The 26,659-nt window shown below is 58.9% G+C and overlaps 7 protein-coding genes across 7 annotated transcripts; 6 read left to right on the top strand and 1 right to left on the bottom strand.

Annotated features, from left to right (window-relative positions):
• Window positions 1-5,315: 5,315 nt before the first annotated feature.
• BXZ73DRAFT_88399 (carboxypeptidase C) lies at window positions 5,316-7,204 on the top strand (the record flags this gene model as incomplete). Its single annotated transcript, XM_048024931.1, has 5 exons — window positions 5,316-5,523; window positions 5,581-6,402; window positions 6,477-6,772; window positions 6,833-7,008; window positions 7,075-7,204. The coding sequence occupies 5 exons, from the start codon at window positions 5,316-5,318 to the stop codon at window positions 7,202-7,204; spliced, it is 1,632 nt and encodes a 543-aa protein (XP_047880967.1).
• A 795-nt stretch (window positions 7,205-7,999) lies between these two features.
• On the bottom strand, window positions 8,000-11,539 carry BXZ73DRAFT_98460 (Six-hairpin glycosidase-like protein; the record flags this gene model as incomplete). The annotated part of the gene is made up of 19 exons (XM_048027694.1): window positions 8,000-8,287; window positions 8,353-8,460; window positions 8,526-8,806; window positions 8,872-8,937; window positions 8,993-9,088; window positions 9,145-9,253; window positions 9,309-9,389; window positions 9,444-9,460; window positions 9,511-9,565; window positions 9,623-9,628; window positions 9,689-9,766; window positions 9,818-9,903; window positions 9,957-9,962; window positions 10,014-10,705; window positions 10,752-10,887; window positions 10,941-10,976; window positions 11,034-11,139; window positions 11,221-11,303; window positions 11,359-11,539. 19 exons carry the CDS (start codon window positions 11,537-11,539, stop codon window positions 8,000-8,002), a joined length of 2,511 nt encoding a protein of 836 aa, XP_047880966.1.
• Window positions 11,540-14,434: 2,895 nt separating this feature from the next.
• Window positions 14,435-15,525, top strand: BXZ73DRAFT_75201 (uncharacterized protein; the record flags this gene model as incomplete). The annotated part of the gene is made up of 6 exons (XM_048022170.1): window positions 14,435-14,486; window positions 14,540-14,611; window positions 14,687-14,747; window positions 14,810-14,901; window positions 14,965-15,105; window positions 15,344-15,525. The coding sequence occupies 6 exons, from the start codon at window positions 14,435-14,437 to the stop codon at window positions 15,523-15,525; spliced, it is 600 nt and encodes a 199-aa protein (XP_047880965.1).
• Window positions 15,526-16,449: 924 nt separating this feature from the next.
• On the top strand, window positions 16,450-17,140 carry BXZ73DRAFT_16469 (uncharacterized protein; the record flags this gene model as incomplete). The annotated part of the gene is made up of 5 exons (XM_048017534.1): window positions 16,450-16,555; window positions 16,610-16,733; window positions 16,797-16,855; window positions 16,911-16,949; window positions 17,007-17,140. Coding segments are annotated over 5 exons (462 nt in total), but the record flags the coding sequence as incomplete, so codon positions are not given.
• Window positions 17,141-17,399: 259 nt separating this feature from the next.
• On the top strand, window positions 17,400-18,342 carry BXZ73DRAFT_98458 (uncharacterized protein; the record flags this gene model as incomplete). Its single annotated transcript, XM_048027693.1, has 7 exons — window positions 17,400-17,411; window positions 17,464-17,496; window positions 17,554-17,667; window positions 17,718-17,774; window positions 17,823-18,102; window positions 18,155-18,252; window positions 18,289-18,342. The coding sequence occupies 7 exons, from the start codon at window positions 17,400-17,402 to the stop codon at window positions 18,340-18,342; spliced, it is 648 nt and encodes a 215-aa protein (XP_047880963.1).
• Window positions 18,343-22,025: 3,683 nt separating this feature from the next.
• Window positions 22,026-24,203, top strand: BXZ73DRAFT_41987 (uncharacterized protein; the record flags this gene model as incomplete). The annotated part of the gene is made up of 2 exons (XM_048018874.1): window positions 22,026-23,774; window positions 23,856-24,203. The coding sequence occupies 2 exons, from the start codon at window positions 22,026-22,028 to the stop codon at window positions 24,201-24,203; spliced, it is 2,097 nt and encodes a 698-aa protein (XP_047880962.1).
• A 534-nt stretch (window positions 24,204-24,737) lies between these two features.
• On the top strand, window positions 24,738-25,460 carry BXZ73DRAFT_98456 (uncharacterized protein; the record flags this gene model as incomplete). The annotated part of the gene is made up of 1 exon (XM_048027692.1): window positions 24,738-25,460. One exon carries the CDS (start codon window positions 24,738-24,740, stop codon window positions 25,458-25,460), a length of 723 nt encoding a protein of 240 aa, XP_047880961.1.
• Between the last annotated feature and the right edge of the window lie 1,199 nt (window positions 25,461-26,659).

The following is a 26,659-nucleotide window of genomic DNA, read 5'->3' as shown; positions in this document are numbered from 1 at the left end:
TCCGCACACTGTCTGTGTGACGGCCGTGCAACCTCAAGATCTCATCAGTCGTCGACGCATACAACCGGCCATACGATTCCTTTCACCCCCTCTCTCTCCAGACAGCCCAAATACGACGCTCCTCCAGGCCCGCCCCCTACCTACATGGCCTCCACCGTGAACACCTCCACCCCGCGCAGCAGCTTCACCGCTGGCTGCATGGGCGCGCCGGGCGCGCCGGGCGCCGGGTCAGACGACGAGAAGGGCATACTGCTCGCACCGCCTGGGCCTGCGGCGGGCGACACGACACGGATGGGGATGAGGGAGGGATCGTCGTCGACGATGAGCAGCCGTCGGGACAGCTCTGGGTCGACGTACGCGATGCGCGTGGGGCCGACTGGGCCGTCGTCGACGGACACATGGGGGAGGGCGATCCGTTCGCGGACTTTGATCGTACCGAGGGGTTCAGGCGGTGAACGTGCGGGCTGCGGGTGGTCGAACTGGCCGGATCCTAATACACACACATATATGTTCGCTCAAGCGGCGTGTGTTTGATGGAGGCATGAGACGGAGCGATCGAAAGGGAAATAAAAACGGTTTCAAAGCTGCTCGGGACCTCACTCGGCCGTATTTGGAATCCCAGACGCCGGCGTGCTACTGTACATCACCAGCGTGTGGCTTGGCTGTGGCTGGCGCTAAATCTGAGCAGATTGCCAGCGAAGCGAAAGGAGTAAGAGCCGCCGTCGTCGCACCCCCCGACCCGTCGCACAAACGCCACATCTTCGTGCCCAGTCTGCCGGGGCTCAAGCTCTGCTTCCCATGGCAGCCAGGTTCCGATGCGATGTCCTCCAAAATTTTCTCCGTTTCCGGCCTCGCATATTCAACAGTGAACACCGGTCCTGCGAGACGTGCTTCGTAAGTACTATGGTACCGAAGCATCCGCTTTATGCTTCTGGAGCACTCCTTGCATCGAAGACGGGTGTGTTATGTGACTCGTGAATCCCTTTGAAGGTATGTGTTTTAATTGTCTGGCTTTCGCTGTTCTAAACTCCAGCTGACGATTGGAACAGAATGGTCCGGTCTGTTCACTGTGGGTGCTCCACCAAACTAGATGCGAAGCCGCAAGAAATCAGTTTGTGAGAACACTCCCTCGAGGCTGTGCGGTACTGTGGCTGTGCAATATTTGAACACGTCATTGTCCTGGAGGCGTGCGCAGCGCATCCAGGCAAGTGGACGTGAGCGAGGCGGCCATCGATTTTCATAATCCCATATTGTGCGCATAAATGGAAAGTATAAGCAGAGGTGGACCCAGGGTCGCGCAAACGAATACGCAACCTGCTTTTGTGCTATACACGTTGGATACAGGTTGGCCTTCATAGTTGCACCTCTTTCCTGTTCTTCAGAACCCACTCACAAAACATCACAGGGGGAATAGCGCTGCCTGGCGATGGACCAGATGTGATTATCTGGCCCGTCTGAGGTGACGCTAAGGCCTTCCCAAACCAAGGCTACGTTTTGACATGTCCGAGTACGCTCAGGATGTCGCGCATGCCTGTCGGCGTGGATATGTGACTCCTACCATGCTTCTAGTACGTCGGTACCGCCTATCATTCACGAAGGAACACACTTACGGTGGATGTACAGCGATGACAGTCCCCGCCAAAACCGCGACCTCATTCCACAGGCTGAGCAGCAGCGAAGTGCCCAATGGGTGCCAGACTGCGTTTTGCGTAGCCCCTGCAAGCCCAGACGGAAAGCTACCCACCCGCATACCGCCACTCGAAGCCACACAAGTGCCCCTTCCACCATTGGGTTCGGCTTTGGGAACATCTTGTGGTACGCCGGTCGTCGCCGTTTCTTCTGAGATGGTGGGGGCCTCAGGCATCATGGCCAACGGCTCGACAAAGACCTTAGGTTCGCCACGCACCACGGTAAGTCCCCGCGTCCGGTGCCTCGGTCCTCCTGCGGTACCTTTTGCGCTGACGTCCCCCGTCATGGGGGTGTGGCAGGCATCCAAGCGAGCACATTCTCCTTTGTCCCCGTCCGCGTATCCCTCGTTGCCAGGACAGCCCCCGCGCGGCTGCGGACTTTTACCTCGGCCCGGCAGGCGGAGGAGAGTGCAGCAAGCGGGAAAGTCGCGGCCTCGGCTGGGGGCCCGGTGGGCGTCTTGCGCTGCACAAAAACGGCGGCGTGCTGGGGCACCGCTCCTTCATCCCAACTCCCACCATCCCCACCGCGACCCGCGACCACTTTTCTTGACGCCCCCACTCAACCTTGCACTATACCCTTCAACAACTTCTAGAAGATATCACCATGCCTGCTGCGATCTCCCCCTCCTCCACCCAGCGCCGCGCGCGCGTCGCGAAGTCCCGCAAAGTGTCGAGGGACTCCGAGAACGAGTCTTTCGGGAACTACCCCCTCCCCGCCGCCCCCATCCGCCGCCCCAAGCGTCGCGTCGTGCTCGACGAGCTCCACCTCAAGAGCCAGAACAACCAGGACGCCGGCGCGACGACCACGCCTGCCACCACCGAGGGAGAAGAGATGTACTGATGCGGGCGACAGCAATGCGCACATCCGGTGAGACCTCCCCTTCCTCCCGCGCTGACCACCGCGCTGACCCCGGTGCGCTTCAACTAGCTGCCTGCGATACCCACGCGCCGCCGCGCTAGGCGACGTTACGACGCTCGACGATTCGAAGGAATTGGAAGGGAATGGATGATATGACGACGATGGAAGCTGTACTTGCTTTGTAGCACATCCTGTTCTGCGATCTGATGTTATCGATGCTCTCGTGTTCTCATCTCCTGCCCGAGTTCGTCGATGCGTGTCAACCATCCCCTCAACTCCCTTCCCGGCGGCTGGTCGTGTGATCGTCGACGATGAGGTTTACCGACATGCGATACATCCAATGTTGATGTCGCATGTCGTCGTCGTCGTCGATGGGTCGATGGAGTGTGGTGGCTTGGTGGCTAGGGAAACGTGGGGGAGGATGCGGAGAATTGGAACTCACCTGTCGCTGACCACCCCCTCCGTCAATCGATCCCTGCACAGCGCATTCACGGCTATTGGTGTGCTGATATGAGGACGCGTGATGCTGGAGAGCGGCGTTTTTGCAGACAAATGCCTTGCTTGAAAGTCTTGTAAGGGTGGTTGGAGATGTATTGCATGGGGATGCAGCCGCGTAGTTGGACGGGCGCGGAAGGGAGGGCAGGAAACGACTTCAATTTCCTTCGCGATTCACGCGCAGGTGGTCTTTAAAGCATCCCGCTGGTTTCAGACCCCTACAGACAACAAAAGGTCCACGGAGAGTATTGTGACACTCGGCCACAGCGCCCGTGGTGGCCCACTTCCGGTGGCATGTCGCTCGCGCACCGGCCTCCCTCGACGATCGAGAATTCCCTCTTCGGGCACGACACAAAAAACCCCGTGTGTCAGCGCTCGGCTGTTCAATTAGAAGCCCGGTCGGACGGTGCTCCTAATCGAGAACCCTACCACAGAGCTTCCGAACTGGAGGAGCGCAATTTAAGCGCGCAAGGACGAAGGCACGAATACACAAGTGGGTAGAGATTTCCTTGGTGAGTAGTACAAAGACGCCCGTTATATCCAGCTACATTGTACATTGACAATATACCCATTCCATCTCCGCACCATTCTCTTCAGTTGCGGCCTGTGGAACATGTCAGCTCGGATCAGAGAGTGTAACGAAGTCTATGCGCACCGACGAAGCTTTCCAGACCACGGGAGATCTTGCCCGCAGTTTCGTTGTCCTGCAGACGATGTTCAACATCAAGGGCAGACAAGGCGAGGATACGCAGACGCTTACGATGTTCATACCAGCCTTCCCAGCCGCGTACGACACGCCCTTCTCGAGCCAGTCCCCGCCCCCAGTCGAGCCCGCGCCGTACTGCGTCTTGCTGTACGAGTCCGAGTCGGAGCGGTCCTCGTTGCGCGAGGAGCCGTACGAGTCGGAGGAGCTCGAGTTCCCCACGGTCCCGGTTGGGGCGTTCGTGCGCGACGACCCGTACGAGTCGTTATCGCGAGAAGATGAGTCGTTGTTGCGAGAGGATGAGTCGTTGTCGTGAGAAGATGAGTCGTTGTTGCGACCGGAGCCATAGGCGTCCTCATTGCGGGAGGACCCGTAAGAGTTCTCGTTGCGAGAGGAGCCGTAAGAGTCCTCATTGCGAGAGGAGCCGTAAGAGTCCTCATTGCGAGAGGACCCGTAGGAGTCGTTGTCGTTGCGGGAGGATCCGTACGAATCGTTGTCGTTGCGGGAGGAGCCGTAGGAGTCGTTGTCGTTGCGCGAGCCGGAGCTGTCACTCTCGTTGCGGCGAGAGCCTGTGCGGTCGTTGTCGCTGTTCCCGCCGGACCCGTAGGTGTCTTTGGAGCCCGCGTACGAGTCTGAGTTGCTCCTGTTTCCGAAGTCATTGTCGCGGGAGGCGCCGTACTCGTTCGAGCGGTTTGTGGAGCCCTCGGTGTCGTTGTCGCGGTCGCGGCCACTGCCGTAAGCGTTATCGCTGCCGTAGCTATCCATGAGGGTGAATTGGTGTGGGGAGAAGCGGGGGTAGACAGCGGTTGTGGTGGAGCGGGGTCTGGCGGGATGGGTAGAATGGCGGAGGCATTTATAATACTGCAGGGCGCTCAGTAGTGACATGGAGTATGGAGAGATTCGAGCTGATATTCAGGAACTGTCCGCGACATGAATCCACCCGTGACTCTGGGGATAGGGGCCGGGATTGATCGACCGAGGAGGAGGCATCAACGTGCGAGGTTGGACATCGGTTTCGCAGACAAACCAGTGCGGCGGAGGAATCGAAGCGAACGGGGCAGCTGTAGCTCCGGTGAGTTCTGAGCAACAAGGGCGGACGAGGACATGGAAGCGTACCTGTGCCTATCACGGGAGTGGAGACGGCGTGCGACCACAAGTGCTAGTGAATGACGGTATGAATGTTTTACGCAGAAAACATCCAAGGCAGAGAGCATGCGTGAAGCTTTGAAGCCTGGGCCTCACTTGGCACCAGCCACCATGCATGGTGGCAAGCCTTGAATATTGTTCGTATTTGGCCCACGGCGATGCCTGGTGGGCTAGAATCCCGTCCTGCCCGTCGATATGAGCGGGACCCCGCCTCCGTGTGCACGTCTGGCCTCGGCAGGGGCGGTGTGGAGGCTGAGGGTCAGAGGAAGACGAGTCGAGAGGCACCGCCCGCCAGTGACGTCGTTCCCAGCAGTCATTGCGCTTACCTCAGCAACTACCCGCTTTGGGCGACCACGTCTCGAGCTGCGGCACCAGCCCACGGGCAACAGCGCACTCCCCGTTCAACGCGACGACCACCACCACCATGCGCGCGTTGGCGACCACCCTCCTCCCCCTTCTCCTTGCGGCTACGGCTCTCGCCATCCCTGCCGGCGATCAGGTCTTCCTCGGCGACCTCTCCCGCGCCACCAAGGACTTGAAGCATGCCGCTCAGAGCATCTACAAGGGCGAACAGACCATCATGCGCTGGGTCGACCAGGGCAAGGAGTTCATGAAGCAGCACGACATAACTTGTGAGTCTTATCTCGTCCGAGTATGCGTGCCGTGTCCAACCACCACTTGGCGTGCAGATGAGCTTGTCTCCCACCCTGCCTTTGGCGAGCACTCTCTCCGCATGACCGAGCCCACGCTCTGCGACTCCTCTGTAAAGCAGGCGTCCGGCTATCTCGACATTGCAGACGACAAGCACCTCTTCTTCTGGTTCTTCGAGGCCCGCAACCAGCCCGAGGACGCTCCCCTCGTCCTCTGGCTCAACGGCGGCCCCGGTTGCTCCTCCACCACCGGTCTGCTCTTCGAGCTCGGTCCGTGCAGGATCGGCACCGACGGCAAGAACGTCACCCACAACCCCCACTCGTGGACCGAGTCCGCGAACGTCATCTTCCTCGACCAGCCCGTCAACGTCGGCTACTCGTACGCCGAGGGCAGCACTTCCGTGAACACGTCCCCCGTCGCCGCCGAGGACGTTTACGCCTTCCTCGAGCTCTTCCTCGCCCGCTTCCCCAAGTTCCAGAGGACGTCCTTCCACATCGCCGCCGAGTCCTACGGCGGCATGTACGCGCCCGCGATTGCCTCCGCCGTGCACCACAACAACCTCGCGCTCGCAAAGTCTCCCGCCGGCGCTGCGCCCGGGCTCGTGCACATCAACCTCGCCTCGATCATGATCGGGAACGGGATCACCGACCCGCTCGTGCAGATGGCGAGCGTGCCCGACGCCGCCTGCGACGGCGAGTTCCCCGTGTACGACGACCCCGACGGCCCGCAGTGCCAGGCGCTGCGCACCAAGGTCCCCACCTGCCAGCGCCTCATGAAGGCGTGCTACAACTTCGACTCCAAGTTCACCTGTGTCCCCGCGCTCATGTACTGCAACAGCCAGCTCATGGGCCCCATCGTCCGTGAGTACCCCGTCCTCTCCCGCTCACTTCCCGCGCGCTCTTCTGATGCGAGTGGCGCGCCCCCACGACCGCAGAGACCGGCCGGAACATCTACGACGTCCGCCGCTCGTGCGACCGCTCCAAGGACGGTGACCTGTGCTACAAGGAGTTGCAGTGGATCGACACATGGATGAACTTGCCTGCGACGAAGAAGGCGCTCGGCGTGAACCCCGCACTCGACTTCGCGTCCTGCAACATGGAGGTCAACCAGGCGTTCGCACTCCAGGGCGACGGTGCACGCAACCGCGCCAAGCTCCTCCCTGAGCTCGTTGAGAGCGGCATCCGTCTGCTCATCTACGCCGGCGACGCGGACATGGCTTGCAACTACGTCGTGCGTATCTTCCGCTACTTGTGTCACCGGAAGGCGGTTACTCACAGAGTATAATCGTAGGGCAACGAGCGTTGGCTGGAGTCCCTCGAGTCCAAGTTCCAGACCGAGTTCGTCAAGACCACCAAGCAGCCCTGGGTGACGCTCAGCAAGGGCGGCTTCTCTGGCTGGGTCCGCTCCGCTGGTGGCGATGGTTTCACCGCGGGCAACGTCACCTACGTGCAGGTCCACGCTGCTGGGTGCGTCCGCTTGCCGTCGCAATCCCTGACATTCACATTCTGACCCATCGTCTTCTCTCGCAACAGCCACATGGTCCCCTTCGACCAGCCCGAGGCGTCGCTCGACCTCATCTCCCGCTGGCTCGCCGATGTCCCGCTCACCCTCAACGCCGCGGCCATGGCGGCGGAGATGGACATGCCCCTCAGCGGTATCTGAAGCACAAGGTCCCACTCGTCCGTCTGCTTTCGCTGTGACACGCCCCACGTCTTTACACACGACACTCCTTGTACTTGTAGTGACGCACTCGGATAATAGAATCCGCAGATAGATTATTGGTTAACTTGCGAGCGAGGAGAACCTCAGCGCGCACGGGTGACGAACTCAATCTTGTGCCCGGCGACGTACCCCCGGGCTCGAAAAGGCGACGCTGCGGCCGACGACGGTAACTTGGCAGTCGAGGAAAGGATGGCCCGCCTGGAGGACACGATGAAAATTCTCGCGAGGGCCGTATGTGGACAAGCATTTCCCCACCTACGCCCATATTCAGAACCAATGCGGCAAGCTCGAAGAGGGGTATACGAGACCTGCAGTGCCGGCTCGCCATCGACGGCATTGGGCTCTCTGACAAAGACGCCGACCTCGAAGCCTTCACTTGGGCCTGGGTCAGGCTTCGGGATGCGTCCGAGCGTTTGGACCGAGCACGCGTGAGGCTTGAAGCTTACGGTGAGTGTCTGCGCTACCAAAATGTCGTCGAATGGTCCCCGCTGATAGTCATCGATCGTGTCTCTAGCGCAATCTTAATGTCCCAAGGCGCGCCGCACTAGGCGAGGAACCTGTGGGGTCTCGGCGCAAAGACTGCCGGGGAGGGAGCGGTTGTAATCGATCCTATGTATGTTTGTATCACAACGCAAGCTTTTCTGAAGCTCCGTGCACTCCATTCTCAAGCGGTCATGCTAATGGTACATTCAATATTCCAACTTCCTTCCATCCATCCGTCCGTCCGTCCGCCCCTCACACGAGCGCGACCTTCATCCGGGGCTGCACCTCGAGCTGCCGGAGGACCTGGCCGCCATGCATGACGCGCACGCGTTGACCCGCGGGCGTGTTCGCGCCGGCGGTGAGCGTCGCCGTCTTCAGCGACTGCCCGTGGTCCGTCCAGGAGACCTCGAAGGCGAGCCCGAGCCGGACGTGCGCGTTCGTGAACGAACCGGACTCCCAGGGCACCGGGCTTAGGGGCAGGAGGTAGATCGTCAGCTCGTCGTCCCACGACGCGACGTCCGGGGTGGAGACGAGGCCGTTCTGCGCAGGAGGGGGCGTGAGCGGCGAGCGGGCGATAGAAAGTATGGGGGAGGGCAAGGACGTACGAGGAGCGCGGCGGCGAAGCCGAAGTTGGCGTCGATCTGGAAGATGTCGGGCGAGCCGGGGTTGTACAAGCTGAAGAGGTTCCCGCCGAAGTTGCGCTCGAGCGCGTACTGTCACACACACACCGTGTCAGTCTCCCATGGGATCCGTGAGGAGAATGTGGACAGGGACGCACCGTGAGCTCGTGATAGAACATGGTCGAGTTCTTGAGCTGCGCCCAGCACGCCGCACGCCACACCTTCTCCCAGCCCGAGTCTGCGTCGGGCCCGGTGCCGTCCCCGCGGTGGATCAGGCTCGTGGTCACTGCAGCAATGACCTCGTCGTTGGTGTAGTTAGCGGTGGGGCTTGCTTGATGCGTAGCGTTGTAGTTGAACACGGAGTAGCCGGGGTAAAGGCCGATGAGGTGCGAGAGGTGACGGTGGGTGTCGGTCGGGGAGTCTAGGTCGACCTTCCACTCTACGTGAAAGGAGATATAAGAAGCCGTTCGTCAGAGTGCGGATGAGGGTGGGCAAGAGACGCACCTTGGAGCTGGCCCCAAGACCCGATGTGGATGCCCTTGTCCATCTGGTCGCGCACAGATATAACGCCTGCAAGGATGGATGGGTGAGTACAGACCACCTTGGAGCCGTAGCAAGCACTAACGATTGAGGAAGTCGGTGTCGGTGTCGCCAGATGCATTGAACCCTTTCTCGATCGCGTTGAAGAGCATCCAGAGGAGCTGTTGGGCATGCGAGCAACCTTCGAGGATTTTCATCAGCTATCCTGCTTCAATTGACCTGGGGCGGGCTATTTACCCATGGTGATCGTGGACTGTTCAGGAGAATTGCAGGGGTTGACAATAAGGGTGGAGTCGTTGAAGCGCAGATCAGGGAAGAGATTGTTCAGGTGGAATAGTGCGGTTGACTACGTTGTGCCATTAGGGACCACGAAGTTGGGAGGCAGAAGAGATGCAACGTACCTTGAGGAGTGGATAGCCTTGAGTCCGGAACCACTCATTGTCACCGCTGGCAAAGCTGTAGTGATCCCAAACGTGAAGCATCTGTGGTAAACTCGTTCAATGGCGGTATGACAGATCTGGAGGAAGATGTTTTACCATCCACGCGTTCGCACCTAATGGGTGATCAGAAAGTTATCCCCGTTATATTATGGTGATTACACACCGGTGTAATCGGCGTAGGAGGAACCTCCTGTCTTCATTCCTGTGTGGCCGAACGTCTAGTAATCATACTATCATTGATTGTACGGTTAATGGTGACTAAAGCGGCAACGTACGTTCAGCTGAGGTAAAAGACCATTAGACGTCTTCTAGGTAAAAGGAAGGAAGTAACGAAATCTTACCTCATCGTGGACGACAAAGCCTTCGGAGGTGTTGTACAACACTTGAGCAGTGTATTCTCCACGCGGTACCCATGTTTTCTGTCGAATAAAAAGGTTAGTGATGAAGCGGCGTGTTTAAACCGCATTTACCTCGATGTAATTAAAGAGAGGACCAGCGACGTCCATGCCAGTCAACTCCGCAAACCAGTAGTTCATCTGGAGGTTGATGTTTGCGTCTTCGCGGACGCTTGAGAAAGGACTCGTGTTCATGCAGAGAACGACAACTCACGGTAATCTATAAAGTCATCTCAGCGGAAGAACAGCGTATCAAGCCCATGGTGCTTACCTGCGCCCCAAGGGTTGCTCGAATCCTTGCCCCACTTGCCTTGGAGGTTAGCAGGGAGCGTACCCCGCCCGCTGCCGGCGAGCAAGTACCGACCGAGGTTGAAAGTGAGCCACTCCAGGTACGGGCTTCCAACGTCAGTCTGGTATGCGCTCTTGAGCTGGTCGGTGGGGGTCGTGAGGTCAGGCGTCTGCCCCAGGTCGAGCTGGAAGGTATTCATGAAGTTGGCATAGTCGTTGATGTGGGCTTGCACGACGGCGTCGTAGCCGCCATCCTGGGCGGTGGCGGGGCCGATGAGGGAGACGAGGGCATCGTGGGGGTCGGGGCCTTTGAAAGAGAAATTATGGGCGGCGTCGCCGGCGTCCATGTCGTAGTCGGTACCGCCGACCCAAGTGATCGTTGCAGCGGTTGCAGCGGTGACAGTGATGGTCGCGTTGGTGCCAGAGGGAGTGCAGACGACGGACGCGCCCTGGCCGGTTGCATCGACGCGGGCGAGGAGCTCGAACATCATGCCTGGGCTGCCAGCAGTGCCAGTGACCTGGAGAGTGGAGTTGTCGAAGCATGAGACTGCGGGGATGGGCATGCCAGACTCGGGGTTGAGGGAGTAGGCGAAGGTGGTGGCGGGGAGGGTGCTGCCATCGGTGGTGTTGACGTGCTGGAGGCAGGCTTGGATCGGGTGGGAGCAAAACGTCTCTCTGGGAGGGATGAACAAGTGAGCGGGGGAGGGAAGGGGCAGCGCACCGGAAGAAGGACGAGTTAGCCTGTGTCCACGAGGTGCGATGGACGGCGGCATCCAGGTCGAGCCAGCGGAAGAAGTCGGTCACGTCACCAGCAAGGTCGAGGGTGGAGAAGAGGTAGCCCGCGCCGGCGTACGAGCCTTCAGCCAGCAGGATCAGCCGCCCGCGCTGTCAATAAAGAGTGCGTGCATACCGTAATTGGTGGGCGTCGTGGCCAGTGATTCGGTACCTGTAACAACGTCAGGACATTCAGTCTCATGCTCGAGCAACAGCGCGACCAACGTACTGCCGATGGTGCCGTCTGAGCTGTCGAAGATGGACTGGCGGATGCCGGCGAGGTCGGCCGCCATCTGCGCCGCCTCGTCCGGCCGCTTGTTACCGCCATTGTAGCTCTGAAGAGCAGAATAGTTAGCGGCGGAAAACGAATGCCAGCGCCGATGACCGGGCCGGATGGAACACGAACGATGACGTACGCTGTTCTGGAACGGGCCGCCGGACCACAAGGACTCGATGTTCAGCTGCGTTACTTCCGTGGCCGAGCCGCCCATAAGCATCGCTGCGAACCGTCGTCAGCGCCCCCGTCTGCAGCAAACGAACGGCCAGACGCTCACCTGCCAGGTAGCCGTTCCCCACAGGTAGCCATTCTTCAGACCAGAACTCGGTGTCTGCGGTGCCCTGCGAGGTGTACCATAGCCCGTTGCCAGTGCTTGGGAATCCCGATGGCGCGGCGAGGGCCGCAGAGAGCGTCGTGCTCAGCAAGGCCACCTGGCCCACTACGCGTCCAAGGAGCATGTTCGGGTGAGGCGCGCCGGAGAGAGCGAGTCAGTGTCGTCGTCTTCTCGCACCATCCGGCTTTTATCCATCCGTCTCAGAGCTTGGCCGTCTATGCCTCGACGTTCTGAGGCAGCCGAACGACTACGGCAGCAAGCTCCGAAGAGAGCATGTGCAACGGTGCATGAGGGGCGATGGCTGCTTCTCCACTCTGCGGCGGCGGGCGTGCGATCGTCCTCTTCACCACATGATGCGCCGGACGCAACGGCTGACGCACCTTCTCCAGCCTCTGTGTTCACCGAGGGGACGCCGGTCAGGGCGGCCGGCCCGTGGGCGACGAGAGGCAACTGCTGCTATTGTAGGCGATGAGCACCGCTCGGAAATCGACAGTGCCCGCCGAGCAAGATCACTTGCCGGAGAAATGTACCCGGCCACATCTGTGAAATTGTCTTGAGCAGGCAAGTGCGGTGGCTACGGACCGCTACTCACGGTCGTAGAGACCAACGGACGAACGGAGGACACCCATTTCCAACAAGCTCAAGCTCGGAGGAGGTGGTCGAGAACAAGAAGGGTGGAGACTCCACAGGCTTCCCCGCGGGCGCGCTCTAGAGCCGGTCACGAGGAGGAGTTGACGTCGGCATGTGGATACCAGCAGTGGCAGACGACTCGGGGGGAGAGAATAGACCGGATGAAGGGAGCCGCTGTATTGAGAGTGGGCGCAGAGGGTGCAGTGAGAAGGGTGCGGTGCATGCGTCTACCGAGAGCGAGCACAGGCCTCTCTCTCCCCTCGACCACCACCATCTCGCCCCATTCACTGCAGACCAGGTACACCCCCTCCCCATCGCATTCCCCCGGACTGCCTATCGCCCTCCCCCCACTGTCCTTTCCCGACGGTGGTGGTCCCGACGTCGGCCCTTGCCTCAGCCGACACCGCACCACCGGGCCCTCGACGGGCCCATCCTCTCGCTCATCCGGGGCTCCCAGTGAGCTCCTGCCACCACACCACGCCAGGTCGCCTACGCCGTCCTCGCTCGCCCACCCGGGCTCTCCACCACCCCCTCTTGGCCTTCCGCCGGGCGCACGCTGGCCCCCCGCGTCGCCGCTCGCCGCCCACCAAGAGCTGCCCCCACCCTCACCGCACGACTTCCCTCGCATGCGGCCTCCCACCCTCCGCCTGGGCTCCACGGCCTGGGCTCTTCTCGGTCACCCCAGCCTGCACCCCGCGGGCACCCGCACGGCCTAGCGCCTGCGGCACCACCACCACGCCCTGGCCTCATGGCTGGGGCTCCTCCACCCTCGCGTCCGCCTCGGTGCGGCCGCAGGTGCCTGCGCGCTCCCTCGTGGGCGTGCGGGCGCCTCCTCTCCTCGCAAGGCTAGGGCTCCGCGCGCCTCAACAGCGCCGGTTGGGGCCCCGTCCCATCCTCAAGCCGGCCCGTGAATCCCTCATAGGCGACCAAGAAGAGCACCCGGTTGGGTTGAACGGTGAGAGTTTGTGGCCTTGAGATGCGCTCTTTGGACGTTCGGGGACTCTGTTACGGACTCTTTCCTCGACTCGCGCTCCGGTGTTCAGAACGCGGCCGCCTGCAGGGCCTGCACCCCCACTACTAGCTCAGGCTGTGGCCCCGTGACCAAATGTCGACAACCGAACGCGGGATAACCGCCGTCCCTGATTGTATTAGACATACTTAGCACTATGTAAGGTACTTAGGGCTCTGGCAAGACATCATCATCATCATCATCATACCGAGAGCGAGCAGACGTTCTGGATCCATTCAGCCCCACGGTCCACCCTAGCAGATGCACGGTGCTCACGCTCACGTGCTGCCTCACTGGACGAACAACCCGCGCCGCGACCTGCGTCCCAAGCCTTGCAACCCCCAGCCCGCCTCCGGGCTGAATAACAACAGGGCGTTCAAGGCGCGCGGGGCGTTGGGCTTACACACGTCTGTGCAGAACCGCAAAGATATGCGCCTTTGGACCGCTGAGCTCAACCACGAGTGAACGAATAGGATTCTGTAATAATTGTGCATTGAAGGCCTGTATGTAGCTAGGACCTAGATGGGCGCGCTCGTCCTCTCCCCCTGCATATCGGTTTTTTGTTGACGATCGACGTGCGTAGGTACCTGAAGGTGGCGGTTGCACCCGCGGTGATCACAGTCACTTGGCGCGTACATTGCCTGGCTGATGTACATCTTGCTCGCGCATCGTGCGCACTCCAATCGAGCATCCGCGAAGTTGGAATTCCACTGTCCCGTCCTCACGTGGTTTCCGGTGCTCCGCGTCCCGTCTCATGGTTAGTTTCTGCCTTGCTGTACTGTATGTACGGTAGCTATGCGGTCTCGCTGCAGCTGCAGAAGCGCCTTGTATATAAGTTTGGTCTCGAACGCGTTTGTATCCAGCTCGAAAGAGCTTATGGCAATTCCGCCAAGGGCCCATGGCGTCTACAGGCGTACGCATCACCGACACGTGGGGCGGCACAACACCATCTCGGCCAAATTCTCCTGTGGCAGCCACGGCCTACATAGGTACCCCCTGCTCAAGCGGTGTGCACATCGCGACTTCGAGTCAATCAACCCGTCGCGAACATTGGATCCATGTGCACGCGCTCCATCATCCAAGTTGCGCGCGCGAGACCGGTAGCAGACCCGAGTGATGGCGACGACCCGACGTCGACGTCGTCAAGAGCCCGCCCGCGCCTCCTCCTGTGCCTCCTTTCCTCGAGCTCGTCCTTCCCCTCCACCTTTCTCTTCTTCGCCTCCCTCGCGCTCCGCGCCCCCCACTTTCCGATCATTCTGCCCTAGGCACCTCGACGTTCTTTCTCGCTGTGCGACCGGGTGCACACGGACTCCCAACTCCACGACTCATAAGACCCCTGTCCTCCCGCGACCCGTACATACACTCTACTCCTAGCGCAGGATGGGCTTCTCTGGATTCTCGTCGGCTGGGAAGCTTAAGCTTGGCGTTCATCGTCCGTCTATCCATGTCGTCTTTGCGAGCATCGACACTGACGGCTGCACACAGTCCTGCTCATCGTGCTGGACATCGCCGCTCTCGCATTTGCAGCGCGTGTCAACGTCTTCCAAGAGTACTACTGTGAGTATCTTGCCCACCAACTCCTCCCGGTTCAGGGACAGGCGCATGTGCGAAGTGCTCATTAGATGCTCCTAGTTATGGCGGATCTCTTCCCGCTCGGTCTCGCCGCTGCCACCCTCGCCATCCTCGTCTTCACGTCAGTCTCCACTTTCATACATTCCCAAACGTGTACGTTGCCTAACTCGCGGCCGTACACAGCACTGGCCTCGACCTCCTCCTCGAGAGCGTCCCTACTGCCCGCCCTGCCGTTGAAGTAGGCATCCTCTACGTCCTCAGCATCTTCTGGCTTGGTACGTGATATGATGTGTCGCGCGTAAAGGTTGTACGTGCTCAATATGGGTCTACCAAAATAGCCTTCAACGCGTTTTCGACCTCCCGCTGGCACAATGTTCCCTTGAACTGCAGCGTGATTCCGGACGACTACGCGGACATGCGCGGCTGGTGCGTCGACGTCCAGGCCCTCAAGGCGTTTGTGTGGATCTTGTTTGTCGGACGTGAGCACTTTCATTCTTCTCTTCCTTCCCCCTTTCCCCCTCTTCTACTTCTACCGTCTCCATTCAGAGCTCCGCTCGTCCTTCCTGTGTCTACGTCCGGTGCGCTGACGCCTGACTTTCCCCCTCCACACTCCCGGCCCGCTCAATTGTCCCCACCCGACGCAAAACGTTCTTCCACCGACCCTCTTCCTCTCGGCCCCGCTTGCCCGCGCCCCGTTCCCGGACTTCGCGTTCTCAGTCTTCCTCACCGCAACATTCACGCTCCGCTACGCGATCAGCGAGCACCGCCAGGGCCGCACGCACGTCTGGTCCGGCTCGCTCTCGCGCTACGAGGCCCGCGACACGGCCGGCAACGATGGCTTCCGCCAAACGGGCACAGACTACTTCGCGCGCGGCCATTCTGCGTTCGAGAAGTTCTAGTCCGCGCCGCCGTCGCTGCCGCTTCGACACCCTCGTCGTCGTCTCGCCCCCCTCTCGCCCCGGTCCCCTGGTCTGCAGACGTCAGGAGCCGGCGAGGTGACGGCGAGGCGAACGATTGGCACGCCACGTACGAAGACGACCTCCCGCCTATACCTCTTCATTGTGGTTTACTTCCCTTTCTCTGTCCCGTATTTTCTTGTCATCTTCATCTTCGCTGACCGGTCGACCTTCCGGCAAGGGCTACTGGCATTGTAGTTTACTCGCATCTGTGGTTTGTTTGATCTGTGGGTGGTGGACTGTCACTCGGCAATGGCACTTCGGTTGGGAATGAAATTGTGTAGGATGTGGCCGCAAACAATGTGTGAATTTTGGAACAAGTCTCGAACTCTCGGCGGCCCTAGTCGACCCTCAAGAGACGCTCACTATCAGTGCTCAGCGCTCAGCGCTCAGCATCACCAGTCACAGGCGCTTGCGAAGCCAGTGGCATCCAGGCATCCGTCTGATTTCGACTACGACGTCGCGGCACGTCTCCAAGCTCAAATTCAAGGCTTTTCTCGCGTACGTTCTCGTCTCTCTCTTCGATGTATGGTGATGTCCAATGTGGATTCATTGGTCAGGCCCGTCCGTCGCGCCGGGTTGAATTCAGCCATGCTGGTGATCTCAATCGTAACCTCCCTGGTGCCAATGGCTCAAGCTTTCTCGTGGACATATACGCCTGCGGGAAAGATTTCTGGAGCCGTCGCCAATGCTGCGGGTGCGTAAAAGCTCTCGGTCTTTGTGCGGTGTTCATGATTGTGGATATGCTTAGAAGTTCCCTCGCCGGAAGAGATCACCGCAGTTCTGCAGGGAGTTGGTGCGTATCGCCCCAACCTATCCACGCACATCTATCGAATTTGACGACGTGCCGTCATATAAATCTTAGGGTCCTTGGAGACGTACTCAAACAGGCCCGACTGTTTCCGGGCGGCGGCTAAGCGTATCCAAACCCGATGCAGCGAGCTCGAGATAGACGAAGGAGCACGAGTTCAAGGTGCGTCTTCACCCTGTTCCACGAGGCCGTTCATGACATTATGACCGCATATAGCCGCACTTTCAATGACATTGTGCGAAATCGCCACCGCCGAACACAATTCACCACCCATGGAATGCGCTTCCTTCGGAGGACAAGATGGCTCCCGCGGGGACACCACAGCCCGACAATGTGTCTCGTAAGATCACCCCTTCCGACCATCATTCTAACAACGAGAGTTTGACGTTGAGTTTCTTCACAGGGCTCTGTCGCGTAGCGCGCAATACTGGTCTAGCTATTCCGGGTATCTTCGAGAAGTTGGTAAGTGAGGCTAAATGCGTAGTGGCATGGGGAGTTCCTGCTGAAACCGCAAAAGCCCAGTTGTGTTTTGCGTTTCAGCGATGGAACGACATTGGTATGCCCCCTTGTTACGGCGTGAATCAGCCCCTAATCGTTCAACGCACCCCACTAGATACCGCAAAACAAGTGCACAGGAATGCCACGATGGAGGCGATTTTGGCTCTACGCGTCATCTCTGATCAACGAAGGGACATGCAAACAGCATGGGATGATTCGTCTGCCATCTTACAGGTTCGCATGCAGCTTGAGGTCTGCTTCTACTGGGCGCTGATCCGACGAGCGCAGACGATGCGAGAAGTAGTGCACGAGATACGTACAGCGGCGGTAGATGCGGACGTGGCGTCTCGCGATAACATGGTCAGGGCCAGTGCAACCTTGGACCAGGTGCGCATATATAGACCTAAATACTACGCACGAAAGCCGACGTCAGGGGACTTAGGTGTTACTCGGGCTGCAAATCGCGACTTCGGAGGTAGAGGAACGTTTTGCGCGCGGATACACAACCATGATCGGCCAGGTACGTGACAGCTCCTACTGCGTAGTGATACGATCCAATGGAAAACATACAGATGAATGCCAGCATGTCAGAGGTACTCGAGCAGGTACGTGGTCATATTGAAGTGGTATGAGGCTTGCTGAGTATAGGTGACCTTGTCTAGTTTGCGATCCTCTTGGGCAGCGTCGCGCGCACATTCGAACAAGACCTCAACGAAAGAATGGATAATGCACACGCCCCTTTAATGCGTCAGATGGAGGTCATGAACGAGCTAGCGGTATGAAACTTTCATTGTGCCTTCTTTCACTGCTCACTCATGGGGGGCAGCTTCGTGCGGGTTCTCGGTTCTCGGCTCTCGAAGGATCGTTCGGAGCCTTGGAACAGGTACGAGTGGCATCATATCCTGAGGACTGAATATCAGAACTAGTGCAGGTCGCCATGAGTCTCATCGGAGGCATACAGGAATCAAGTGCAGTGCTGGATTTGTTGTATCAGCATGCAGTAGCCGCCTCTGAGAAGCACGTGGACCTCCTTCGACTGAGCGACACTCTGTCCGAATCATTGACGGACATGCTGGAACAGACCCATACAAGAGCGCGAGAGATCAATGTCACCATGACTGCAATGAAGGAGAGTCTGGATCGCGGCACAGATGACTGGGGCACTACGTTAGGACCCTGGCTGCAGCACGCTGCAGTCCACATACTTCGAGGTACGTCGATTGGTGGGGGAACGCCAATACTGAATACCACCGGCTTCTGCAGTGAACCCTACCTTATTTCAGCAACCGGTCTTTTCCGCGCTCCGTGCTACTGCAGTAGTGGTCCGCGCTCTCATCGCTCTCACCACCTGGGCTACTACGGTGCGCTTTCACATACTCATGCCACTCCATTCCTAGTGTGACGAGGCGTCACGTATCATAGACTGTCTTTGTGTTCCTCTTCTCGACTAGGGCTTTGCTCCCGACTTCCTTGCAGGCTTGGCCGACGCGAAGATCGCTTGCTGGAACTCTTGCCGACAAGTGCAACAAGCCCGCCGGCCGGGCTTCGAATGCTGCAGGAGCTTCTAGTCGACGTGCGTACTTCTCTGCCTCGGCACCATCCGTATCATCTACTGGCCGCACTGGGAGGGTTTCTCGGATTCCGGATCGGCTTTGTCAACAAGCTTCACAATGCTAGAGTCCATTCCCTTGGGCGCCAGATCTCTGGCCGTAAATAGCTTCTAGCCCTAACCCATGTCAGACACCATTCGTCTATATCGCAAGTTTTGGTCGCCCAGTGACATTAAAACCGCATCGTGCGGTACAGATATTGCCCAATGCAGCGTGTGTTCCGGTGATAGATGGGTGTATGCATGCGTTGGTGTCGAAAACGCCTCCTGGTTACTCTAACGCCCGTCATCAACAAGGAAGTAATGGAACTATAAACAGTGCGGTCAAGCTCAAAGCCCAAACCGTATATTGGTCTGTCAGCGACTCCAGCTGAATTGTGTGCGCGCCCGCGCCCGCCACTCTTCTTCCAAGACCACCATCTGCTCGCCACCAGCACACTCCCATTCGGCCTCCCGTGCGCGCAGATGTCGCGCGAATCCGAAACAATGCTGGTGCACACGCTGCCGGCCCATAGCCTGCCGCGGGGCTGGTATGACCGAGACGCGCGTGCGCGAGACGGCGTCTGCGCGACAAAGCACACACTCGCGAGTGCTGCGGTAGTCCGGTCACCCCCCGGCCGCGAACACAGTCCGCCCCGGATCCGCCGCCCACCCGCAGGGCCGCCACCACTGGCACATACAGCGCATGCGTCGTCTTTTGTGCGCCCAAACGCGGCCAGCGAGCTCTCCGGGGTGAGTCTGCTTTATTATATTCTGCACTGGGCCCGAGCGCTGACTGACTCCGTGTCCTTCCTTGACTTGACTCCTGTGGTCGCCCCGGCTCCGCGCCGACTCGCATTTGTCTCGCGGCTCCTGACACCACCTCGCAGCACGCCCCCCGAGGCCTCCACGACGTTTTCCGTCGTTCCACTACTACCATGATCGACGCGCCACAACGGGATACTGGTGTGGATATGACGGTGGGGAGGCCTCGTGACGACATACCGCAGTATGATTCAGGCACTTCATATAAGGGCGCCCGGGTGCCGGGCCCTCCTCAGGTCAGTTCCCGCAGAAACGAGGCTACTCACCTTCTTTGTCTTCCGGCTCTTCGACTTACGCGTGGTCTTACCGAAATGCAGAATATCAAGCGTGACCGCGAGGTATGCAGGGAATATTTGCGCGGGCGCTGCCAACGGGGACCCAACTGTATATATTTGCATCCCGAGGTACGCGCGAGGCTCCATCGTTGTATGGGAGAGCAGCCGCTAACGTGCTTTTAGAGCGATCAATATGCCAAAAAGACCAGAGAGGAACCACAACGTTATGCACCACATGCCCCGTCGGCGCCGAACCCATCGCCCGCTAGACCACCGCCATCCAATCCCCAACATGCTTCATCCTCGTCGCGCGTCGTTCAACCGGAACAACCGTCAACTTCGGTCAAGCGATCAGGCGTTCAGTATAACGAGTCGCACCCTGTTGAAAACGCACCTCGTGTATTGGATTCCACTGCCTCGTCCGGAGCTCAGGACAACCACTCCATTTCGTTGGCTCTCTCACATCCGCGGCGCCCGCTGCCTGTTCAACCCGAGAATCCACCACCGCCCTACGGGAGTCATCAAGAACGCCATGGTCCTCTGAGAGCAGGCAACGCAGTCGCTGCCGGTCAGCCTCAACCCGAAACTCGGTTTTCCGGACAACCAGTCTCCCGTCTCGCACAAAACATTGGGCCGTCTTCACGACTGGGTGAAGATACTAGACCGGCGAGGGTGAGCACACGAGTCATCATGTTGTTTCTTCGTCACTCATCGTTTGAAGACCTCGAACGAGATTTGCACCATGTACCACAAGGGACTCTGCAAATATGGAAATGACTGCTTCAAAACGCATATCCTCCCAATGACACTGTCAGAGCGAAACACGACCCCGGAAAAGGTCAGTGGGAACTTTGCAAACAGAGTATAACGAACTAATGACGAGGATGAACCAGTCTGCTCCTTCACCAAATGCCTGCATTCGCTCATGGCATCATCATGCAAGAGCGCGTTGCCAACACAACATGCAGGGGAAATGCACACGAGGTGCTAACTGCCCCTATTCGCACGATCCGCCTGAGAAAATACCAGCCGCAATGGTACCTGTTCCCGAGACAGCCTCTGCTCAGGTAAGAAATCTTCTCAGTATTTTTTCAGACGAACTGACAAAATGCAGTCCTCGCACATGGCATCTGCCGGCGTTGCCCATGACGTTACGCATGAGGAATCCTACGACACGATACCGGAGATGATCTGCAGAGCCTTCTTATCAGGACATTGTCGCAACCCAATGTGTACAATGTGGCACGTTGCTCCTCAAGAGCTGGTCAGCCTTAACGCAGTCGTCGCTGCCGGTGGGGAGTTAATCGTAGACGCCGGGGGTACTGAGTTGAAGCCTGAGGTGAGGATTGGTCGCATCCTCCAGTATCTGTTTATCTGAAGAGAACCACCTCTAGCCCTCTGCGGCCAACTCGTCGCCCGAGAACCCGGCCGAGGACAGGTCTGGGTAAGGGTTCCTTCGTACGATCAACGCCCACTGGCTGATGAGGTCTGCTGCAGAAGCACAGATGCTGCGGGTACGCAAGGAAAGGCTCGCAAGAAAGTACGTGCATATGTGTACTACAAGTGCACTCACGCTCACATTTTTGCTACCGCAGAAGAAATCCAACGAACCGGACGGAGAAGCTCAACCGCAGGTCAGTAGAAAAGGGAAGGCGCAGATCAAGGACGTACAAGGGACGGCCCAAAGCAAGGTTCAGCAAGTAGAAAAAGCCAAAAAGGATATCCAGTCCAAGGATCGCCATGAGGAGACTAGCAAGAAGCCCCCAAAGCGTAAGAAATCTAAGACGGCCACGCTGGAAGACCAGGTTCCACAAGATGAGAGGTCAACCGCGGCTCCCAGTGGTTCATCGTCGGAAACTCGAACACCATCCTCCTCCGCTCCCGTTACTAGAACCCCCAAGCCATCCAAAGACACTGCACGCTCCACCTCCCCGAAGCAGAGCAAGGCCAAAAAGAGAGCTCCTGTTTCTGTACCCGAAGACGGTGGCGGAGATACAGAGGGCGAAGACGCAATCTCTTCATTGGTGAGTCCACCTACTCAGTTCTGATACGACGAATTGCTGAACCGTGTTTTCAATAGCGCGGTTCCCGGACAGTATCTGCGCAGACTTCGCGGACTTCCGTAGAATCATCTTCAGTCTCAACCGTCACGACAGATGCCTCGAAGCGGCCTTGCCTCGACTTTCTCAGAGGCATATGCTCCCGGAAATCGTGCAAGTATAGCCATCCACTCCAGCCTACAGCGGAACAAGCTACTTTTGCACAGGTCAGATACCGGTTGCGTGTTGAATGAATCATAACATAATGCGCTTTGCAGGCTGAAACTGCGCCTACTCCTGGGACGCAACCCGTAAGGTACAATGTGCCTAGAAGCACTTCTCTGACTGACGTCTTTTTCTAGACTCCTCGGGAGGATGGCATCGTCATCCCCATCATGGATTCTCTAATGGTAAAAATTGGTGCAGGATTCGAGATCATGCAAGTCAGTACCGGTTTCGAGCCCAGGCAGATCGTGCTGGGAGGCGTTCCCTCCATTATTTCTCCTGCGGAGATACGTACGGCTTTGGCCCGCTTCGGTGACGTCGTCAACGTGGCTCTCTCTGACGAACCTAGAGACGCAGATGCCTTCGTTTACCAGGTGACATTTGCGCTGGCGGACGCAGCAGTCGAAACGGTGGCCCGCGTGGACGGCAATACCCTCTTCAACTCTCCCGTCTACGCGCGACTTCAGCCTATGAAGGCCAAGATAGGCTCAGGCGGCGATTTCTTCGATGGCGACGTACTTTTTAAACTCCCAACAGCAAGAAAGTGCGCCTACGTCGGGTACAAGACCGAGGAAGCTGCTCAGATCGCCATCGCCAGAGCTGACGGAAAGGATCTCCGAGGAATGCAAGTTGCCGCAACCTGCTACACCGGCATGCCCAAAGTCGGCCAATTCAATGTGAAGTACGAATACCTCCCTGCAAACGCCACAGAGAAGGATCTGGCGCGATTCGGCGACTACGAGTCCCATATGTTTGAGAGGCCGAACTACCAGTCCCCCAAAGGCGCAATCGAGGGTCTTCGGCGCCAGTTGGCCGACTACGGCGAGGTCTCTCTAGACGTCCCTCCTGGCCCGAACCGCATGATGTTCCGGGTCTGGGCACACTTCAAGGATCCCTTGGCCGCGGAGAAGGCCCGTGGGGATCTACATGGACGGTGCCCAGCCTACATCGGGAAGCAGAGGATATTTGCGCATCACTATAGATCACTCACGTACATGGTGCCGTCGCGCAAGTTCAACCATCTCTCTCAAGATCTTTTCGACCTTCACGCGTATCTCCACCACAAGTACAACGCCACCATCTTCGTGGACGACAAGAGAACAGCTACTGCGCCCAACACTCCGGTCGTCATCACGTTCCTGTCGGAGAATCCAGCCGAGGTCCCCGAGGCTAAAGCCGCTTTTGACCGTCTTCTTCGCGGTGATAAGCTGACAGAGAACGGGCGGACCGTGTGGAACGAGTTCTTCGGAACTAGGGAAGGGCTCCAGTTCCTGGACGGGCTTCAGAAGAACCATCCTATGGTCAGGGTCTACCGCGACACTCACCGACGCACCCTTACGCTCTTTGGACCGGAATTGCGTCGCTCGCGCGTACGCGACATCATTCTCGCTCACGCTCGGCGCCTCGCATCCCAGCGACAGCAGCGCCACCGAGTCGCCGGGAACTTGTTCTTGACCGAAGACCTCGCCACATTGAGAAAGGAGCTCGGAGAGGGAAGCGTTTGGTTCGACTTTCTGCGCAAGGAACTCGTCGTCTGCGGTGATGAGGATGCCCGGAAGACTGCCAAGCTCGCCATCCAGGATGCCATCAAGCGCCGTGGCCAGCTTCCTCGGACCTCCAGCTCATCCAACGGCTGCCCAGTTTGCCTCAGCGAACCTTCACATCCCGTTTCCCTTCCTTGCAACCATCGCTGGTGCACTCCTTGTCTTAGCGCCTTCCTCAACGCCGCCGCCGATGTCAAAATGTTCCCGCTCACATGCCTGGGAGACAATGCACGGTGCACGTGCCGTATTCCACTGGACATCGTACGACAGCTTCTCCCTCCGGATGCCTTCGATACTCTCGCTCGTACGGCATTCAACCTCTACATCCACGCGCGTCCGAAGGAGTTCCAGTATTGCCCCACACCGGACTGCCCCCAGGTCTACCGCGTTCCAGGCAAGCGCCCCTCCCTCGCTCCCGCGCCGTCTTCGACCACGACCAGCATCAGCAAGGGGAAGGGCCGCGAAGAGCCTCCTCCCCCAGCAGCTGCGCCCGCGCCGGTGCTGCAGTGCCCAACGTGTCTTGTGCGCATCTGTTCGGCGTGCGGGGCGGAACACCACGAGACGCGCTCCTGCCGGGACGTCTCGCCGGCGGACGAGGCACAGTTCGCGACTTGGCGAGCTGGCCACGACGTCAAGGACTGTCCAAAGTGCAAGATCCCGATCGAGCGCGAGGCGGGATGCAACCACATGACGTGCGCGCGCTGCAAGACGCACATATGCTGGGCCTGCCTCGAGACGTTCGAGACGAGCGGGGAGGTGTACGGGCACATGCGCGCGATCCACGGTGGGATCGGCGGCCTGGACGTGTATCTCTGAGGGGCCGGCCGGGGGCTGCTATGGTCGCCGGTGGGGATGGTGTGTCTTGTTGTACGTTTTCGTTTGCTGTCTCGTGCTCCCCCGAGCTAATGGCTATTGTCGTCGTTTAGGACTGTTGCTTCCGTGCCTGCGTATCGCCTCGATGCAGTTCTCCCACTTCTCCATGACTCCACTGTGTGTGCTTCGCGGATACTAGATACCCCAATGTACTTGTACTGGGACCACCACCGATCACCGTCATTCTTTATGTACTCTATCCCGCCCTCTGACCCTGTACTGTTACGTCTCCGGACGATGTCACATTATTCATACCTTTTATGCCACCCACCGACGATCGAGACAGAAAGGCTATACAGCACCTCTGGAGGTCGTGAAGATGATCGCTCTGATGCACCGGTGACTGGGGCCTTTTTGGAACAGTCAAAACGGGTCTTGAGTGTGTCCACACGCTCTCCGAATTACGATCACGTGAGAGCACAAGCAAGCGCGTTGCCCTTCCAGCCCTTCCTCGACTCTCTACCCCCTGCTGCATCCATGGCCACGCCAAAGCTGGTTTCGGCGGTCTTCAAGGGCACTGCGTTTGAAGAGCGCTCCCGCGCCGTCCTCCGCGACCACTTCTCCATGTCCCTCCGACGAGTTGGCGGCAGAGGCGACGGCGGCATCGACCTCCAAGGCTGGTGGTGGCTCCCCGCACAGTGCGTGAACCATGGCCACCCCTCCGCAACACACGCCCTCCCCACCCCCGCACGACCGCACGACCGCGTGCCCGTCCGCGTCCTGGGCCAGTGCAAGGCCGAGGCGAGGAAGGTCGGCCCCCGCCACATCCGCGAGTTCGAGGGCACCGTCCTCCGGCTCTCCGCGGCGCACCCCCTCGGCGTCGCCGCCTCTCCAGGTCCAGGTCCAGGTCCAAGCCCGAGGGCGTCCGTCGGGGTGTTCCTCTCCCTCTCCCCGTTCACGCTCGCGGCGCTCCGCCAGGCGTACTCCTCCCCCGTCCCGCTCGCGCTGGTGCACCTCCCGGAGCCCGGAGACGGTTGTGCGGAGGCGGACCGCACCGACGCGCGGATGCCGGGGAACGTGATCTTCAACCCGGCGCTGAGCGCGAGCCACGGGCTGCTCCGCGGGACGCTGGAGCCGCGGTGGGAGCGGGGGCCTGGGGAAGGAGGGCCTGCTCTTTGGAGTGGGGGTTCGCGGTTGGAGAGTTGGGTGCCGGAGGACGCGCGGGATGCTCGTCGAGCACTAGGTGTGTTGCCTCCGTAATCTCTTGTGTAGTGTGTAGATATCCATTGGTTTTCGTAGGCCCTTGAACGCAGCAATCTCCGGGCCCTTGTCATGGGAAACTCCTTCATCCTGAGACTTCGATGAGGACAGCAAGCAACCCTTGACGACACTAGTTGAGTTTATATGCGTACGGAGCTCGTAGTATATCCGTTCTAACGACGATTTAGATGGACATTGGGCAGACACCATGCTCGTGAAAGCACGTTTGTCCGGTCACCATGTTTGCCTGGGCTTCTCTACTCGCGGGTTGTACCGCGGCCATTACTGTAGCATACGCATCTGCTATGTCCTTGGACGGCGCGGACTTCTTGAAGCCCGACAAAGCACACAGAAACTATGGTCACATGAGCCTCCAGGGCAACCAAGGACTTCTACGTCTCCGATGCCGGATGTCAACCTCGGCGTCGAAAACATCGTGGTCGGTTACATCGGGGAGTCGCCCACCTACGACAATCACTGGGTCGTTGACACTGGTAGCTCGTACATTTGGGTTGACGCGGATTTGCGGGGTTGGGTACGTGCGGACAAACTCGAGCATCGCACAGCGTGCACCGGGGTATGTTGATGTATGATGTCGCCGAAGGCAGCGTCAAATGCTGACGAATTCTACTAGGCACTTTCTTATGGATCTGGGAGTGTGCTCGGTGAGTGACAGTCGTTGACTACCTTCGATATATGATTCTCATGCTGTTAAGGTAGACTGCAAATGGCTCGAGAACCGGGATGTCGGGAATTCCGCGATTTTTAGCGATTCGACATATACGGGGGCAAACTTAGGTGAGATCAGCGCGCATATGGGACATTAGACCCATTACTTACGTTGCACTCACAGACTCGCTCTTGTCGCACCCACCGCCGGCACGGCTCTTCCTCTGGACGGCTTGGTGCAGGGTCTCGCACCCACCGTGCTGGAGACGGCGAAGAAGCAGGGTACAATCACCGACGAGGACCTCGGAGTATCCTCTATGACCAGCCGCGAGTCCAGCGGATGCCCGCATTCGGCGCCGATGAAAGTCTGTACACGGGTGACATCGGCTTCTGGTGCGTCTCCTTCGCTACTGCATTCATTAGTGCACACCTGACATACTTTCTCGCGCACCTCCCCAGGTCGATCGGTTCAAATGAGGTTACGGACAGACCGTCGGCGTCGACTTCTCACTGGCCACCTACGACCCAAC

Source organism: Epithele typhae, assembly GCF_022376455.1.
Source record: "Epithele typhae strain CBS 203.58 chromosome Unknown BXZ73scaffold_7, whole genome shotgun sequence".
NCBI lineage: Eukaryota > Fungi > Basidiomycota > Agaricomycetes > Polyporales > Epitheliaceae > Epithele > Epithele typhae.
The sequence above is the reverse complement of the archived record's forward strand: the minus strand, read 5'-3'. Positions and strand labels throughout refer to the sequence as shown.